The sequence below is a fragment of the Triturus cristatus genome, chromosome 12, assembly GCF_964204655.1.
Source record: "Triturus cristatus chromosome 12, aTriCri1.1, whole genome shotgun sequence".
Taxonomy (NCBI): Eukaryota; Metazoa; Chordata; class Amphibia; order Caudata; family Salamandridae; genus Triturus; species Triturus cristatus.
In genome coordinates, this window is record NC_140595.1 from 132,456,220 (window position 1) to 132,475,646 (window position 19,427).

The 19,427-nt window shown below is 46.9% G+C and overlaps 1 protein-coding gene across 1 annotated transcript in view; it reads right to left on the bottom strand.

The window, feature by feature from the left end:
- The window catches only part of LOC146772885 (ubiquitin-conjugating enzyme E2 T-like), a 105,018-nt gene that overhangs the window by 47,411 nt on the left and 38,180 nt on the right, over positions 1–19,427 (bottom strand). The window contains exons 3-5 of the mRNA XM_085639729.1: positions 5,961–6,030; positions 5,358–5,463; positions 4,705–4,803 (exon numbers count right to left, since the gene is read on the bottom strand). Coding sequence (XP_085495855.1) covers positions 4,705–4,803; positions 5,358–5,463; positions 5,961–6,030 — 275 coding nt within the window. The remainder of the gene's footprint in view (positions 1–4,704; positions 4,804–5,357; positions 5,464–5,960; positions 6,031–19,427) is intronic.

Sequence of the window (19,427 nt, forward strand, 5' to 3'; positions counted from 1 at the left end):
GAACAAGTAGCGCCTCCGGGCGCGTAGTCCTGCGTAAGTAGGCGGGGCAAAGGGGAATGCTGGGGCTTGTGGTTCAACCCTGCGGCAGCCTCAGGTGGCGCGAGGCGGCAGCGGCAGGGGAACCGGGCATCCACACGATGCTGGAGATGGTTGTGAATGCCCCAAGAGCCAGGTAGGTGCTGCGCTGAAACCACGCTTGCCTGCTTCTAAGCGTTGGCTCCCCGCTCCACCGAGGGAGCCCAAACCCGCAAAGCTCTAGTGAGCTTACTGCTTTTGAGGGCTGTAGTTAAAGCTTTAAATGTTTCTTTTGCTGTGGCATGCATCCTGCTGCTCTCTATCTATAGGAGCAGAAGTAGAGGATACATTAAGAAACTATTCTGTTCCTTTTGCCACATTTTCTGAATTCCGTGGAGTTTATCATTTCACTCCAGTAGACAAGAACTTTAAATGAGATGCTGAGTAGCTGATAGGGAGATGGAAGTAGCCAACCATATTAATTCATAGCTAGCTCAGGCCTGAAAGCAAAGGAATCGGAAGCGTTGCTTTAGTCATGGTCATAGGATAGTATTGAGCGCGCATATCACCCGTGGGTCTCAAAGCACTGGCAAAAACCTCGGGGTGGGAAAGAAAGAAGAGGAGAGAAAAAAAGAGAAGAAAACTAGGAGGAAGAAGAGAGATAAGAATAGCCAGGTTTTTATATTTCTCCATAACTGTATGTGGTCAGTTTTGATACGTAGCTGCAGAGGGAGCGAATTCCTCAGAGTAGGAGCGAGGTGTGCGAAGCATCTGCCACCATTTCTGGCGGTGCGAATCTTACAAGGGGTGAGAAGATATTTGGTTGAGGACCTAAGGGTTTTGGTAGGTTGATACCAGGTGAGTTAGTTTCTTAGCAAGACAGCATGGCCCGTTCCCATGGATGGTTTTGTGGACCAGGCAATTGATCTTAAAATGGATGCGTTTCCTGATGGGAAGCCAGCGAAGAGCTCTCAGACTAGGTGCCGACGGGGACCGTGAGGGTAGGTTTAATACAAGTCTAGCAGCTGTATTTTGTAGCACCTGGAGTTTGGTGATGCCATCAGGGCATTTCCGTAATCAAACAGACTGATGATTAGTCCTTGGACCAGCGGCATCCTGGATACAACTGGGATCCATTGGAAGATCTTGCAAAGACTTTGCATTAGTCCATAACAGATACCCGTCACATGATTGACATGGTCTTTCCTGGACAAGTTATTATTGATCATCACCCCAAGGTTACGAACCACCAGTTTGGAAGATAGACACGGGCTGAGATTGGGAGGCCACCAATTACTGGACCATAGAGCTTGGGCTTTCCTGAAAAAAATGATCTCCATCTTACTGGCATTGAGTTGCAGATGATTGGTTTGCATCCAGACATTGATGTCAGTACAATTCGACTCTTATGGTAGTAGGTTTAAGACAACCTTTCAAGAAAGCTATCCTAGTGGTAGCTGTGGAGAACAGCCTTCAGGCTAAGTCTTTAGAGGAATGTAAAGCAGTTTTACCTTATAATCTCGTGAATTACCAAATGAAAGGATACCACACAGGTATATATATCAAATATATATGTATGTTTTACTAAACAACTCTCTACTAATCTCTTTATGAGATTAGAAGGCAGGAACATATGCACAATCAATGTTTCACAATAAGTTAAGCACAAATATGGCTGGGGCCCTAGGGGCGTACCAGACCATATACTAAAAAAGAGACTTAAGAACAACGACTTGCAAAGGGACAAGGCCTAGGGCCTTCAGAAGCGCTGGGGCCTCACGAAACCACCCAAGGCAGGTAAGTAAAGGACCCACGGGAGACGCATGCAGTGTGAGAACACAGCCGCGAATCCCTATTGGCTTCAATGAAGCAAGTCGCGATTAGAAATTAAGAGTTTAAGGATACTTCGGGAGAGTCTACAAGCAAGTCACTTACAGGGTAAGTAGTTCTAGAGCCTAAACCCACAGGAGCACCGTAGTGCTGGAGTTACCTCACCAGGGAAGCCGGGTGCATAGGTGTCTTTTGGTGTCGGGTCGCGGCGTCGTTTTCAATGGGAGCCAATGAAGACTTGCTGCTTGTGAAGACAGGAGAAGTGTCCGGTGGAATCCAAGGCTGGATTCAGAAGAAGGGAGACCTGAAAGCAGAGGGGACACAGTGTTCAAAGTCACTTGGCAGTGACCCAGGGCAAGGAAGATGGATGCCCACAGTCGTCCCATGAAGTCTGCAGCTTACTGCGGTGTCGGTGACCAGATTGGAGCCAACAAGCCTTGGTAACAGCAAGTCTCGGGGAAAGGACAAAAAGTCAGCTGTGCAGACCAGCAAGGTCTGAGGGACTCACCCAGTGAGGGTAAGTCAGGGCAGGCCTGGAGCTACCAGGGGAGCCCTTGGGAACTGTAGGAAAGTCTTCAGGGGACCCTCAAGCCAACCGGCAAGGGATCGCGAAGACGCCTCAGGAGGATCCACTCAACAGGGGCCCACGGTCACTCGGGACGGGGTAGGCCTCTGATCTTCGGAGGGATTCCTGCTAGAGGCTTGGACCACACGTGGCCCAAAGCACAGGTTCGTAGAACGTCGTGAAGGGGTTACACTCGAAAATAGTGCACGGTACCCAGGGATTGCGGTTCCTCGTCACTCGTGGGGTCCACTTGCCTCAGAGTCGCTGGGGACTCACGATGGCCTTGGAGAAGTCAGGAAATCCTCTTCCTGGGCTGCAGGGACTTCGGGCCCCGGCAGGAGCGATGGAGTTTGCGACCGTTGATTGCAGTTTTGGGTGCCTGCCAAGCAGGGGTGTCACTCCTTGACTCCAAGGGAGATTCTTCTGTCTTCCAGAGGTAGTGGAACGTCTAAGGTCCGGGATTCGTCTTCAGAGCGTCGTCCAGGGGTATCTAGTTTGCAATCGCAAGGGTTCCCTAACTTATACTGGAAGGAAGGGAGGGACTAGCTCTATTACCCCACCTATGGGAGGGTCAGGGGAGTGGGTGGCTACACCCACTTCCCTTTGTCCAGTTTCGCGCCAGAGCAGGGGCAGGTAGCCCCGGAGCCGGTTTGAACTGGTGTATGCACAGAGGAGCCTACTGCTCCCCCAGTGCAGGACTTCAAAGCACTCTAGGAGTGCACCCACCCAGCCCCAATACACTAAACCCTGTCTGGGAGGTGGTCACACCTCCCTGTGACAGGATACCTATTGTTGGGCTTCCTCCACTGCGAGTTTCGGTCATCAGCAGGAGGGCAGCCCAGTGTCTGTGACTGGTGGCATCCATTTTGTGATGCCAGGGCTCTTCAGGATTCGACCGTGTTTCCACAGTAGGTACATGTCTATCCCTCTAGAAGGGTGGGATCATACTCCCACACCAGTTACTGGTGTGGGGGTATGATTCCAAAGCGTTTGACACCAAGCACGACATGTTTTGATGCAGCCATCCCAAATTTAGCATTTACAGCTAGGTTATAATGCACTTAAGAGTATATGATTTGACCGCATTCACAAACAACCCCAGAGAATGGACTCTGAGAGCTGCAGAGGGGCCCTGCTCAGGCAGAGGCCCCCCCTCACATGGAAACCAAGCACCCTGCCCTCAGGATTGATAGGGCCTGCCTTAGGGGTGACTGATAGGTTTAAATGTGTGTGCAGGAGAGATATAGTGAACCTATATCTCGGTGAGGGGTGCTAGCACCACCTCACCCAGGCTGCAGTAGCAGGCCCGTGGTGTCAGATTTAGTCTGCTTCCCAGGGGTGGCATAATACATGCTTCAGCCCCTGGTAGGCCTGTGAAGTACCTATGCCCTTGGTACCTAAGGTACCATATACTAGGGACTCATAAAGCACCACAGTATCCAATCACTAGTGCACCTAATATGCACTCCATGTTGTTTAGAGAGAACAGAGAGGCTGGGGCCCTGATTAGCAGGGTCCCAGCCAGACTATAGCCAGAAACCAGTATAAACATCAGAAAAAAAGTGGGGGCAACATAAGAGGCATATCCTACTGTCCTACATACAGTTACAATTCAAACTTCACACCTTAAAAATTGACCACAAGGGTCTCTAGCATGCAAGAGACAACCTTTTACAACTCTGGAAATTATAAATACAAGGCTCTGGCAACAAGGAAGTCCCATTAGGAGGGATATGGTCTTCAGAATCTAGAACAACCATCACAAAGAACGAGATGGCTCAGTCTAGAGAAGACAACGCAAAAATATCAAATGCATTTCTAAAACCATGACTTTACAGTAGCGAAGTAGGAAACAAGACTGAGCCATCTGTCCCTCTTGTAATTTCTCCATCTTCTTCATGGATACTTGACTAACATTTTTTCCTTAACAATAAAAATGAATAGCGGACCTCTGACCGAACGTCAGTGAGAGGCTGTGGTGCTAGTGCGTGGAAAGGAACATAGATGTCCTGAAAAGTAGGTGGCACAGTTACTTATAATCAAGATCATCTCCATTGCCCTACACACTCAAGCAACACAAAATAGTCTCAACAATCCACCCTGTTCGTTCTCATCACATGAACTGACCTCCATTCCTATTCATTCCATTCGTTTTGTGAACAGCTTTATATGAACAGCGTGGAAAGACCATGCAAATATTCATTTAAACGATCAGTCCATATGTATCATTGTTGGAGTGACTGAGCTGCACGTTTCATGTAACAAAAATGTAACATTGAAGAACTAAAGCTTACAATATCAGCCATGAGGGGATCATCAGGGTTGGGCTCTGCCATCAGCAGCTGTATAGACGTGAGCAAGGTGGAAATGTTCAAAGAAGGTCTCCAGGCCCCCTTTGGAAAGGAGAAAATAATTACAGAGCAGCAGCATTATTGAAAGCAGTTACAAATAAAACATTTCTATCAGAAAGACCATCTCTCTCTTGGGAGCCAAGGAGACAATGTACAGGTGTGTGAACCACAAATTGCTTCACAAGGTGGTATTTCAAAGATGCAACGTGAAAAAGAGCAATAAGGATCCCTCCCGCCTGCTTCCCCCATCCCCCGACTTTTCATTTACAGAAGAAAACAAATAAGTTTTCTTTATGAGTTGCATTCAAACATGCTGGAACATAATACACACTAAATTGCAAGAACAGCTGGGTGTGAAGTAACTTGGGATTCCACCCTGACAATATAAAAGAAGCATCACTAGAAAAAAAAAAAAAGACAAGTTTCATTCTGAACTCTGTGTACAAAATAATTAAAAACAGAACTAAATGGCCGCTACTTGTCCTAGATTCAAGTCATGATGAATGTGTTTGTCGAAGACTGTCACTTGCAGTGAAACTGTGGTCTCTTAAAACCTTTTACTAAAAGCCCCCACTAAAGCTCTTCGTCATTCATACCTTTGGCGGCAGTTTGAGAATGTCCAGACAAATCCTTCCTGCAGTATCAATGTTGGGATGATAGATGGGAGTCAAAAAACGGATTTTCGGGGGTTCAAACGGATATCTGCAAAACAAAAAAATTATTGAGAACGTGAGTTGTTACAATGACCCCTGGAGGAAAAAGAATTGCTATAATTCGTGTCCACTCAAGATGATATTGTAAGAGATCAGTATTGTAGTAATGGTTCGAGACTAACAGATTGCAGACCAGCATCGTGTACCCCCAATGCTCATTCCAGTGTGGGCTTGGCCTAGGAATATTGCCATAAATGGTTGTGTAGCAAGATCCACTAATGTTTTAGTCTAAACATGCCTATTTAACATCAAAATACATCCTGTTGGAAGAGTTGGCATTTTTTTTTTATTGTTAAAAACGAATCAATGCGAATAAAATAAATTTCTGAAAAAGTGCAGTTGTATGCCACAAAATGCGCTAATCGACTTGCAATATCCTGCAAATTATACTTAGAAATCAGAAGCATTGTGGGAAGTAGATATCAGAATTAGGTCAACTAATTCCTCCTCAAACTTCCTGCTGCCACATTCATGTGCAACATTTACCTCTCCGGGATGAGCAATTCCAGGCTGAAAATTCCTTTTCCATATGGCGTATCAGCACCACCAACTATTTCTTTAATAAAAATAACACTTGAAATTAGAAACTTGTTATTCATACGTGTTACTCATTTCAGTACTTTAAATTAGGTTACCGTACTTACAAACTTTGTGCTTTACACTTTCTCCACTGCAACCTGCAAGATAAGAGAGCATCCTGTGCCTCACCCAGCACATCACACTGCTAATCCAAGCAACCACACCTAGCCCCAGAATGGCCTCCATCCTCGGATCGTTACAGTAGTCAGGATAGGGGGCATGCATGCCTGTTAGAGTCTGGTGGGACTATTTAATCCCTTGTATTAGTTACGACTCGCTAATTGTAGAGCAGGGAGGTAAACCTAAATATGGACTGACGGGTCAAGTTCGCTTTAGACGTTACCGCTCAAGAAGTCACGCCTGTTCAATACCCTTGAGATCGCATTTTAATAGGAGCACAGCAGAACACGTGTACCTCCGCCAGGCCGTCTTAACATTAGATACGTTAGAGTATGGACTCATCGACATAGTTATAAGTCTAGCATGTCGTAATATAAAATAAAACAAAATAAATTGGACTGGGCATAACTCGGTCTTTTAATAGTTGTGTCATTTTTTACTTCAGATCTTATAAACACTTCTCTGAAAGACATGATTTAATAAAAAAATCAGCTATCCAAATCGATGAGAAACTCAACGGTCCAGAACATACTTGACACTGAGAAGGTATGTCATATTGGAATTTATCACATGGTCTTTTATCTTCATCAATGTTTAACTCGTTCCGTGCTCATGACGGAACCACGCCGTCATGAGCCACGGTTGCCGTGTGCTCATGACGGAGTGGTTCCGTCATGCTGCGGCCGTGCCGCCCACGCGGCGCTAATTCCCCGCCTGTGCGGGCGATTAGCGCCGTGGGCGGAGTCATGACGGAACCACTCCGTCATGAGCACAGCCCAACCGTGGCTCATGACGGAGTGGCTCCGTCATGAGCACCGCGCTGCCCCCCCGCACCCCCCAGCGCTGCGGCGGAATTTCCGCCGCAGCGAAGGGGTTAAAGACAGATTTATATACACATTTCTGTCCCACAGTATTAGTGGACATCTGGGTCATTCATTATACGACCACAGTCTGAGTGGGGTCTATTTAAGCTAGACTCAGCTTTGATTTATATTTAGACTTTAATTAAGTTCTAGGCTTTTGCTTTCATTATGTGTAATACTATAAGGAGATGGAAGAGTATTCCTATTAATGTCCGCCTACCTAACATAATCTAATATGAATATATATACCATCTATCAATAATAGATATGGTCTCACATTTCAGATAACCTTGTATGGAAGGAAAGAACCTACATCAAAGATCCTTTCCTCATCGTATTAACAACGATCACAACGTAAACAAGAAATCTTTTACATAACTTGGTAGGTACACTATGAACCTACCTCTCTTATGGTATTCCCTATATTGTTAGGTGGAATCTGTTTTGAATATTCAGCTAACACATTATCATCTTAATATACAATATGTAGATTGGCATATGGAGCATAAGATACTGCACTCCTTGCCCTTCATTTTCCCTCCTTTTTCCTTTCCCTCCTTTTCTTCCTCCTTGGAACCTTCATTTGTTTGTTTCCTATATAAGAATTGTATTGGGAGAACATGTTAAACACAAAATGTTATGTTGAAAAGCCCGGTTGCATTGGATGGTCCACTAATTTGGACCTGAGGAAAATCAGTACAACCTCGATTTCGCACATGTCCGGTTATACTTACTCTTTTGAAAGTATAAATTTATGAAAATTGTTTGTCTCAGTGTAGGCTGTGTTTGTTAGATTGTCATTTAATATTTGACACTTTTTATGGTTGTATATATTTGTATTTATAATTGTATGTCTATGTATTTTTAACAGCCCTGAAGAAGTCCTGTTACAGGACGAAACGCGTCGGCTGTGTCGCACTGTAATGTCTGCTGCCTAATGAACTTGGAATAAAAAGACCAAATTAAGGAATACTTATCTGTCTCTTCAATTGGATCTGAACCATATTGTTTCATCCGATTGCTTTTCACTAAAGTGTGGTGCATCTTTGCTTCTTTGATCTAATGGTCTCCAACGTGTAGCTCGGGAGCTACTGGAAGCTCTCCAGTACCTTCAAAGTAGCTCTCTGAGGTGAAGTCAAGCCCAGTATCAATTTCAGAGAGTTGGTGCCTATTAAAGAAGGCAGAACTGATCATTTCAAGACCCTAAGAGTGACAGCCATGCCAAACTTATCACAGTAACTGATACTAACACTCAAACACACACTGTGCTGGCTTATAGGACCTGCTACATACCAGTCTGTATCCAATCTCAATCTAATTAAGCCACAAGGAGATTGACAATGTTGTAGTCCCTCCTTTATCAGTCACAACATGTGTGTAAACAGTGCACCATCAAAAATGTATGGCAGCAGTAGCCTGAGCTGTAATCAGTGCTGACCCACCAAAGTGCGGGACTGCAGGAGTCAGAGTGAAAATGTGTTAGTTAGATGCATGATCAGCTCAAGACCTGAGGAGAACAGGGTATGATCCAGACCAGAGAAAATTAAGAGGTTCATCAACATTTATGTGTTTGCCCATAATAAACACAATTGCTTCCTGAAACTGTGCCTGGTGCCAAGAACCACCAAATATATATACTAGCCCCATCATAAGAGTGTTATATTTGGCATAATTGTGTCCATTCCTGACATAATAGTGCCAATGGCATAACGATGGTCATATTTGACTATTTTAGTATTTTTGGTCTAGTTGTGGTATGCTGGCAGTCATCATAGACCTACTCTGAGCATGACTGGCCTATATGTACCTATTCCTGGCATATTAATGGTTATGGCTGATATGTGGTCTAATCCCTGATCCTTCTGGTTTCCAGCCTTGGCACAACTGTGGCCCTAGTATAATGGTGGGCATTACTAGCATAATCCAGGCATCCGTTGTGCTATGGTGAGCATCCATTAGGATTTAATGGGGTAACCCACAATTGTCCACGGACCTGGGTAATGATTGGTATAGGAAACGATTTTCCTAGACTTCTTTAAAGCTACAATTCAGGTATGAAAAACACTCATTAGTCAAAGGGCATCCGGTACATATAGAATTAGCATTGTATCATTAACGTACCACCATTTTCTTTACAATGCAAACAAGATATCCTCAAAAGAGACAAAGGCACAAAATCTCGCTCCAATAGTGACTGTTTATTATTTAGTTACTTTTATAACAGATCACCATATTTAATGCTTCAAATAGAGAGAGAGGTTGCTCCATGGGGAGTGTGAAAAAGGAAAGTGCTCGTGAGGTAGGACAGATATAAAGGAGGGGAATCCAAAAGGCAAATTCAATAACTGATGATGCACAGAGAACATTCATCTGTGAAAAGGCAGGCTGGGATGATATCAGGTACAGGCCCACTGGAGGAGAGTGTCAAAGTTTCGACCCTGGTGCAATGAGGGTAATTTATATCCTCTGCAGGCGGGTCTTCCTCAGGGGCTGTATCCTGACTGTACCCCACCCTAGGTTGCCTCCCCTTCCCCCGTCCTGAGGAAGACTTGCCTGCAGAGGATATAAATTACCCTCATTGCACCAGGGTCGAAATGTCGACACTCTCCCCCAGTGGGCCTGTACCGGATATCATCCGAGCCCTGCCTTTTCACAGATGAATGTTCTCTGTGCGTCACCAGAAAATCATGAAATGAATATTTGTAAATCCATAAGGGATAGGCCTATCTGTAAAACTGGTGCCACTATGAACCACGACCAGTTTTACTAAGGATACCAGCATGTGTAATTGATTGGTTATTGAATTGGCCTTTTGGATTCCCCTCCTTTATATCTGTCCTACCTCACGAGCACTTTCCTTTTTCACACTCACCTTGGAGCAACCTCTTTCTCTATTTGGAGCATTGAATATGGTGATCTGTTATAAAAGTAATGAATATGCTACTTACCAGTATGCATCTGTTCTTGGCATGTAGGGCTGCTGACATTCATATCTGTGCATAGATCGCCGCCTAGTGTTGGGTCCGGATGTTTGCACGTTGTTGTCCTGGAAGAGTCTTCGAAGTATCCTTGGATAGGCGACTCCTCCCCTGGACTACAGTGCGCATGGGCATCCTCTCCATCCTCAGATTGTTTTTCGCCATTGTGGCAGTGATGGAGTAGATACAGAAAGTGATGACCATGCTTACAGTAATTCTGAGAGCTGCAGCTGCTACAGGCGCCGGGGAGGAGGGAGGGCGATATGAATGTCAGCAGCCCTACATGCCAAGAACAGATGCATACTGGTAAGTAGCATATTCAGTTCGAGGCATGTGGGCTGCTGAATTCATATCTGTGCATAGAATAGCAGTGCCCTCTATTAGCGGCGGCTACCAGTGCCAGCTGCAGCGGTCTGAAAAAGGGTTTTGAGAACAGCCTGTCCTACAGCTGCCTGCTGTTTTGATTGCACATCTACACAATAGTGTTTGGTAAACGTGTGTGTAGTGGACCAGGTGGCTGCTCTACATATATCATGCAGGGGAATATTTTCTAGAAAAGCCATGGAGGCCCCTAACTTACGTGTTGAGTGGGCTCGTGGGGGAATAGTTAATGTGCGTTTTGCCTTTTGATAACAAATTTGGATACACTTAACTATCCATCTGGCTATCCCTGCTTTGGAGATGGCGTTACCTTTGTGGTGTGGGGCAAAGGCAACGGACAGTTGTTTTGTCTTCCTAAAGGGTTTGGTCCTGTCGATGTAATACATGAGGGCCCTTTTTACATCTAGTGTGTGGAGTGCCCTTTCCGCGACAGTTTGTGGGTTTTGGAAGAAAACGGGCAGTTCAATAGTTTGATTCATGTGGAACTGCGATATTACCTTGGGCATGAATTTGGGGTTGGTACGTAGTACGACCCTGTTGGCATGAACCTGTATAAATGGCTCTTGAACGGTTAGTGCCTGGAGTTCACTAACTCTTCTTAAAGAAGTGATCGCTACCAGGAAGGCTACTTTCCAGGTGAGGAATTGAATCTCGCATGAGTGGAGAGGTTCAAAGGGTGGACCCATCAGGCGTGTGAGGACCAGGTTGAGGTTCCACATTGGAGCTGGTGGGTGGCTTGGTGGAATAACTCGTTTGAGTCCTTCCAAGAATGCTTTGATGGCAGGCACTCTGAATAGAGAGAGGTGCTGCCTGGTTTGTAGATAGGCTGATATTGCGGTCAAATGGACACGTATAGAGGTGTACGCTAGATTGCATCGGTATAGGTGTAGGAGGTAACAAATGATGTTTTGGATGGATGCGTAAAGCGGGTTAATGTCATTATTACCGCAGTAAATAACAAACCTTTTCCATTTGGCTGGATAGCAAGCTCTTGTAGTGGGTCTTCTGGCCTCCTTGATGATGTCCATACAGTCAGGTGGCAGGTTGAGGTAGCCAAACTCTAGGACTTCAGGAGCCAGATCGCCAGGTTCAGCTGTTGCGGATCTGGGTGCTGAATCTCTCCATGGTTCTGCGTCAAATGCGCGGGTTTGATCCGCAGCCTTTGATGCGGCACCACGGAAAGTTCGAGGAAGGTGGTGTACCATGGCTGGCGTGCCCACGTAGGAGCAACTAGGACGAGTGTCAGGGAGTGTTGTCTGAGTTTGCGAGCCACCAGCGGTATCAACGGTGCTGGGGGAAAAGCGTACGCAAATCTGCCGGACCAGTTCATCCATATCGCATTGCCCTGCGACTGCGGATGTGGGAACCTGGCGGCAAAGCTTTGGCATTTTGCGTTTTCGCTTGTGGCGAACAGGTCTATCTCTGGATGACCCCACTGCTGGAAGTACGGCTGGAGTACTGATGGGTGTAACTCCCACTTGTGCATCTGGTGGCTGTGTCTGCTGAGCAGATCCGCCATTTGGTTGTCCTTGCCTGGGAGGTGTTCCGCCATGAGGAACATGTTCCTCTGAATGGCCCACTTCCACATGCTCTGAGCCAGATGAGACAACTGTGGAGAGTGCGTCCCTCCCTGCTTCTGTATGTAGTACATTGCGGTCATGTTGTCCGTCCGGATCAACACGACCTTGTTGCACAGATGTACTTTGAATGCCTTCATGGCTAGGAAGATTGCCATCAGTTCCAGAAGGTTGATGTGCATTTTCTTCTGTTGTGTGGTCCATAGTCCCTGCACTGTGTAGTGGAGTACATGAGCTCCCCATCCCTGGAGAGACGTGTCTGCTGTCAGTACTATTTGTGGAACAGGCTCCTGGAACGGTCGACCCTTGCAAAGATTTTGTGGATTCCACCAATGCAGAGAGTTGTATGCCCGACCGCTCACCAACACTAGGTCTTTCAATTGTCCTTGAGCCTGATTCCACTGACGTGCCAAGCACTCCTGAAGCGGGCGCATATGTAGTCTCGCGTGTGGGACTATGAAGATGCAGGAGGCCATCATGCCTATCAACTGCATGAACACTCGCGCCGGAAGGGAGTGTTGAGGTTTGAACTTTGAAATCAGCATTTGCATGCTGTTGATTCTCACCAAATTTGGCTGAGCTGTGGCCGCCAGAGTGTCTATAGTCGCACCTAGGTACTGTTGTACGTGTGCGGGCTGTAGATGGGATTTTGGGTAATTTAGTGAGAACCCCAGACTGTGAAGGAGGTGAATGGTGCGGGACATGTGGCTGGCACATTGCTGGGCTGACTTTGCTTGAACGAGCCAGTCGTCCAGGTAAGGGTAGACGTGTATGTGCTGCCTCCGTAGATGTGCCGCCACAGTAGCTAGGCACTTTGTAAACACCCTTGGTGCCGTTGTCACTCCGAAGGGAAGGACTCTGAACTGGTAGTGCTGCCCTTGAACAGTGAACCTGAGGTATTTTTTGTGTGATGGGTATGTGGAAATGCGCATCCTTGAGGTCCAGTGTGGCCAGAAAGTCTCCCTGCTTGAGCAGCGGGAGGACTTGCTGTAGAGTGAGCATGTGAAAATGCTCGGAAAGAATGTATCTGTTTAGGGGTCTCAGGTCTAATATAGGTCTGAGTGACCCGTCCTTTTTCGGTATTAAAAAGTACAGGGAGTACACCCCCGTACCTTGCTCTTGGACGGGTACGACCTCCATTGCGCCTTTTAGAAGCATACTGTGCACCTCCTGCTGTAAGAGCGTTAAGTGCTCTGAGGACATAGGACGGTTTTTTGGAGGTATTGTGGGTGGAGTGGAGGTTAGTTCTAGACAGTAACCGTATTTGACAATATCTTTGACCCACCTGTCCGTGGTGATGGAGTTCCACGTGGACAGGAACCTTTGTAGCCTTCCCCCGACAGGTGTTATGTGGTCGGGAGGAAGGGAGAGGGCGTCACTGCTTGTTCTTGGGGGAGGACCTGGTGTTGCCGTAGCCGCGTCCTCTGCCCTTTGTACTGGAGCCACGATATCCACCCCGGGTGTTTTTATTGTAGGTTGTTTGGGTATTGCCTTTGCTGTATGTCTGCTGTGACCCCTGCCCTCTACCTGCTCCCCTATTTCCGGGGCGACGAAAGGAGCTGCTCCGAAAGGACTGAGTCTGGAGAGCCCCCATGGACTTTGCAGTGTCTGTGTCCTTCTTTATTTTCTCAAGGGCCGTGTCAACCTCCGGCCCGAATAGATAGTCGGGGTTGACAGGTTGGTTCAGTATATAATTTTGCACCTCAGGTTTGAACCCGGAGATTCGCAACCAGGCATGTCGTCGCAGCATGACGCTTGTGTTTATGGCCCTGGCCGCCATGTCTGCGGCATCTAGTGCACACTTGATGGAAGCATTTGTGAGTAGCTGTCCCTCTCTGATAAGAATTTCTGCACCTTCTTTGAACTGGTCAGGGAGATGTTGGAGTAGTTGCTCCATTGTATCATAGTGCGCTCTATCGTAGCGAGCGAGGAGCGCTTGAGTGTTGGCTATGCGCCATATGTTGGCAGCCTGTGCGGCAACTCGCTTGCCAGAGGTCTCTAAAACCTTGGACTCTTTGTCCGGGGGAGGAGCGTCACCTGTTGATTGCGAGTGTGCCCTCTTGCGAGCATTCGCAACGACAATGGAGTCGAGAGGTAATTGGCCTCTGATGTAAGTAGGGTCCCCAGGTGCTGATCTGTACTTTTTGTCGATCCTGGGGTTTATCACCCGTGCCCTGGTGGGTTCCTTGAAGTTGTCCTTGGCTGGTTTGAGGACTCCTTTCAGCATGGGTAGAGTCTTTACATGCCTTTCCGAGGAAGCGAAAGTGTCCATAAGGAAGTCGTCTTCCACAGTGCCAGAGTGAAGCTGCACGTCATGATTATTTGCAGCACGTTCAATAAGAGCGTTGAACGCTGCAGTGTCCTCTGTCGGAGATGTTTTCGCTCCATAGAGTTGAGGGTCCTGTGCATCTAGAGGTGCACTGGGGTCTGCAGGGTCGCCCCAAGTTTGATCAGGGTCCTGTTGGTCATCAGGGTCCATGTCTCCGTGGTAAGGGACTTGGTCATCCATATAGTCTGCCAACGCATCCGTGTCGGAGTGTGTGGGAGAGAATGATAGTGGGTCTTGGTAGGGCGAGTCGAAAGACTCGCAAAGCACAGGTTCTGAGTCCACAGGCAGCTTTCTCTTCAGTGGGATCCTGAAAGGGTCCAAGGGTGGCTCTGAAGTTATCCTCCGGTCATGGATAACCATCCTGCCGGTGTTAGCGTCGATGTAACGTGATGGAGACGTCTCAGCAGGTGTAACCGTGGTGTGGGTGACCCGTGTCCTGAGTTGGAACATTTTCGGGATCGTGGATGGCGGCAGGCCAAAAGTTATGTTGGCTGGCGCCGAAGAGGCTGTTTGAGCTTTTAGTGGGCCGGAGCCCGATGTGTCCTGGAGGACCGCTTGGGTTTTGCTGCTTTGTGCTGCAACGGTTCGCGCGTGAAGCGCTTTCGAGGCCTTAGCGCCCACCAGGTTTGTAGAGGCGGCCGTGGACTTTTTCGGCGCCGGTGGGTCATCGGGTCGAGGGGCGGAAATGGCCGTCGACGCCTTCGATGCAGGAGGCTTCGGTGTTGCCGTGGAAGCGACGTGAGACGCAGCAGGTGGTATGACCTTTGGTTTAGGAGTCGATGGCGTGGGCGCCGAGAGCCGAGCAGGTTTGATGGCACCGAGGGCCTTTTTCCGAATGCCGACTCCGGCGTCGGCCGCTTCAAGTTCGGCACCGAAGTCTCGCTTGGTGCGCTCGGTGCCGATGAGTGTCGCTGGCGTCGAAGGTGTGGAAGGCCTCGATCCGACTAGCGCCACTTTCGGTTTCGGTTTCATTTGTACCGGTGCAGCTTTCGGTTTCGGTTTGGTAGAAGGGAAACCAGCCGGTGTAGGTAATAATGGCTGCCGCTGAACGTCCGAGGCCGGGCCCGAGGGCGGGGCCGAAGAACCGCGGGATAGGTCTCGGGTAAGGCCCGAAGGCGATCCCTCGACCGGAGCCATAGACTGTGGCACTGGGCCCTCGTCAGTCTGAACGGGTAGGCCTTGCTCGTCATTGGAGCTACTCTCTTCGGCCCCTAAGGCCTCATCGTCGTCTCCTACCTCGGCGTTGTCTTCATCTCTGCGAAAGAGTGATTCGTCGACGTCGTCCGAACCGGAGTCATGTTCGGAACCCGGATTGGAGGGTAGGACTTCCAACTCCTCGACATCTTCGGCGTTGAAGATGTCTGCCGGGGCCGGTGCCGCGTGCTGCGCTTCGAGTCTCGCCGCTCGACGATTCCGTAGAGTCTTCTTGGAACGGAACCGGGCACAGGCCATGCATGTTGATTCGTCGTGGTCCGGCGACAAGCATTTGTTGCACACCGGGTGGACGTCGATATGGGGATATTTCGCATTGCATACCGGGCACCTCTTGAATGGTGTCCTCGACTCCATCGTCGGTGTCGTCGATGGTCAGGTAAAAAGCGAAAAGTTGTTTCCGAAGTTAGTAAGCTAACAGGTAGGGTCGAAACCGATCGAGTGAACAGTACCGACGCGAACTAAAGGCCTTTTGGACTCGACTAACTTTTTCCTAACTGGAGTTAAGATAGCACATCCGAACCCAATGGCGGAAAAAAACAATCTGAGGATGGAGAGGATGCCCATGCGCACTGTAGTCCAGGGGAGGAGTCACCTATCCAAGGATACTTCGAAGGCTCTTCCAGGACAACAACGTGCAAACATCCGGACCCAACACTAGGCGGCGATCTATGCACAGATATGAATTCAGCAGCCCACATGCCTCGAACCTAAATAATACACAGTCACTTTTGGAGCAATATTTTGTGCCTTAGTGTCTTTTGAGGATATACTTGTTTGCATTGTAAAGAAAATGGTGGTACATTAATGATACATGCTAATTCTATATGTACCGGATGCCCTTTGACTAATGAATGTTTTTCATAACTGAATTGTAGCTTTAAAGAAGTCTAGGACCATTGTTTCCTATACCAATGGTGAGCATCCATGGCATATGAATAATACCTGGGAATTCAAAGTAGTCTGTCCATATGAGGCATTTGTACTTGGGAGTACATGATGATAATAACAAGCTGATGTTTTGAGTGTGCATTTCTCTAAAACTGATATTTTAAAGGCAGTTTTAGTTTTCAAAAATGTTTTTTTTCTGGAAAATTGAGTTTGTTTGCCCACAGTGGAAAGTAGTACTAGAAAAATGTGCCTTTGCTGAAACTGGTGAATGAAAATTCAAGCTGAGCTGGGCAGACGTACTGCTGTGCTTATGTCCTTTGTGCCACTGGGCATGTCAAGATTTGAATGTTACTTCATAAGTCAAGGGGAGGCATTTAATATTGAAGAACTTTTTCCCAGCATTTCTGCTGGTAACCGCACTTGGTATACTTGGATGGTAACTACTGAAAATCTTTGCTTTGGGTGGTCATAGTGTGGTCATTATTTTACAGGTATAAAATTTGCTAGTAGCTCGGGAAGACTTTCCTTGAGCAGAAGTAGTTCTCACTACAGAAAAGGTTGGAGACCCCTGGTCTAGGACCATTGTTTCCTATACCAATCATTACCCAGGTCCGTGGGCAATTGTGGGTTACCCCACTAAATCATAATGGATTCTCACCATAGCACCATGGATGCCTGGATTATGCCAGTAATGCCCACCATTATACTAGGGCCACATTTGTGCCAAGGCTGGAAACCAGAAGGATCAAGGATAAGACCACATATCAGTCATGACCTTAATATGCCAGGAATAGGTACATAAAGGCCAGTCATGCTCAGAGTAGGTCTATGATGACTGCCAGCATACCACAACTAGTCCAAAAATACTAAAATAGTCAAAGATGACCATCATTATGCCATTGGCACTATGTCAGGAATGGACACAATTATGCCAAATAGAACTCTCTTATGATGGGGCTAGCATATATATTTGGCGGTTCTTGGCACCAGGCACAGTTTCAGGAAGCAATAGTGTTTATTATGGGCACACACATAAATGTTGATGAACCTCTTAATTTTCTCTGGTCTGGATCATACCCTGTTCTCCTCAGGTCTTGAGCTGATCATGCATCTAACTGACACATTTTCACTCGGACTCCTGCAGTCCCGCACTTTGGTGGGTCAGCACTGATTACAGCTCAGGCTACTGCTGCCATACTTTTTTGATGGTGCACTGTTCACACACATGTTGTGACTGATAAAGGAGGGACTACAACATGGTCAATCTCCTTATGGCTTAATTATATTGCGATTGGAGACAGACTGGTATGTAGCAGGTCCTATAAGCCAGCACAGTGTGTGTTTGAGTGTTAGTATTAGTTACTGTGATAAGTTTGGCATGGCTGTCACTCTTAGGGTCTTGAGATGATCAGTGCTGCCTTCTTTAATAGGCACCTACTCTCTGAAATTGATACTGGGCTTGACTTCACCTCAGAGAGCTACTTTGAAGGTACTGGAGGGCTACCAGTAGCTCCCGAGCTACTCGTTGGAGACCTCTGGACCAGATCATCCCACTCCAGAAGAAAGCTACATTAGGCACTGAAGACCTTGCAAACTATTGGCGTATTACTCATCTACCCTTCATCCCATAGATTATTGAAAAATCTGTATATGCACAACTTCAAGATCATATCAACACCAACCATCTCCTTCACATCTAAAAATCTGGCTTCAAATCCCACTGCATGAAGACAGCAAATGTACAAACCATAGATGGTCTTCTGACCCATCTCCTAATATTACCGTACCTCTCAACTGCTGTTGAAACAGTCAATCACACCACCCTCATCCACACCCCAAAGCCTCAAATGAAATTTACAGGAAACAGCTTTCACTTCTTCTCCTCGACCTATCAAAAAGACACTGGTTTCTTCACATGGACACCTCGAGGTCTCAGAAGATACCTAGCACCTGCTGGGTTCTCAGTGGTTCAATTTAATGCTCCCTCACACTCCCCATTATTCTTTAACCTCTAAATGGGGACCCTGGGTCTATACTCACAAATAGCATCAACATTTACCAATATGTTGACAACAAACAACTGTAGTCAAATATTTTATCTGCTCAATATAGCCAAAGCCGATAACCCTGCTTGCACCTGATCCTGACCTGGATGTCCAACACCTACCAAAAGCTTAACCAAATGAAAATTCCTGATGGTTTGCCAAGAACAACAAGCAACAACTGGTCCAAACCTGGGTCCATGGAATGAACCCTGACAGACTTGTCAACGCTCACCTAATACCAAGCCCCTGAGACTCACCCTGGACACTAACAACACACTACAGCAACACATCACCAAGAAAACCAAGATTGCTTAGATACATTTCTCTCTACCAAAGAAAATTAAATAATTTGTCCCGGAAAGCAACCTCAGAACTGCTATTCAAGCGCTTGCACTCTCAATACCTTTCTCCATGGACTCTCAGACTCGACGCTGGTCCCATTTAGGGGCATCCTTCATGGAGCAGCATGTCTCACAAAGGGCCTGAAGAAATGGGACTAAATCACCTTTACCTTGATATAACCCATCTAGCGGTTCTTTTCAGACCACACTTCAAAACCAGCTCCACCATCTACAATGCCATCCCAACTGGCATGCCTTCCTATTTACTAACAAGTTCAATATCTGTCGTGGCACTCTGTACACCTGCAGCCAGGACACCATAACGCAGGAGATAAACAAGTGCAACAAAGAAATTAGAAGGCATTTTCCACCTAAACATCAAGGATCTGGAACAACATCTGTATCCATCAGGACCACACCTCAATTCTGCTCCATTTGAGAAATGTCTCAAGGCACGTCGCTTTAAAGAACACTACATCATAATTCAGTAACTGTCCAATTATGCACTTAGGAATCAGCTACCCCTCCAATCACACATTCACTGCGACTTTGCCTTTGACCTTGTACAGCGCTCCACTACCTTGGGCAATATTAATGCTATATAATCAATGCTAAAATTGAAATTAACTACGAGTTG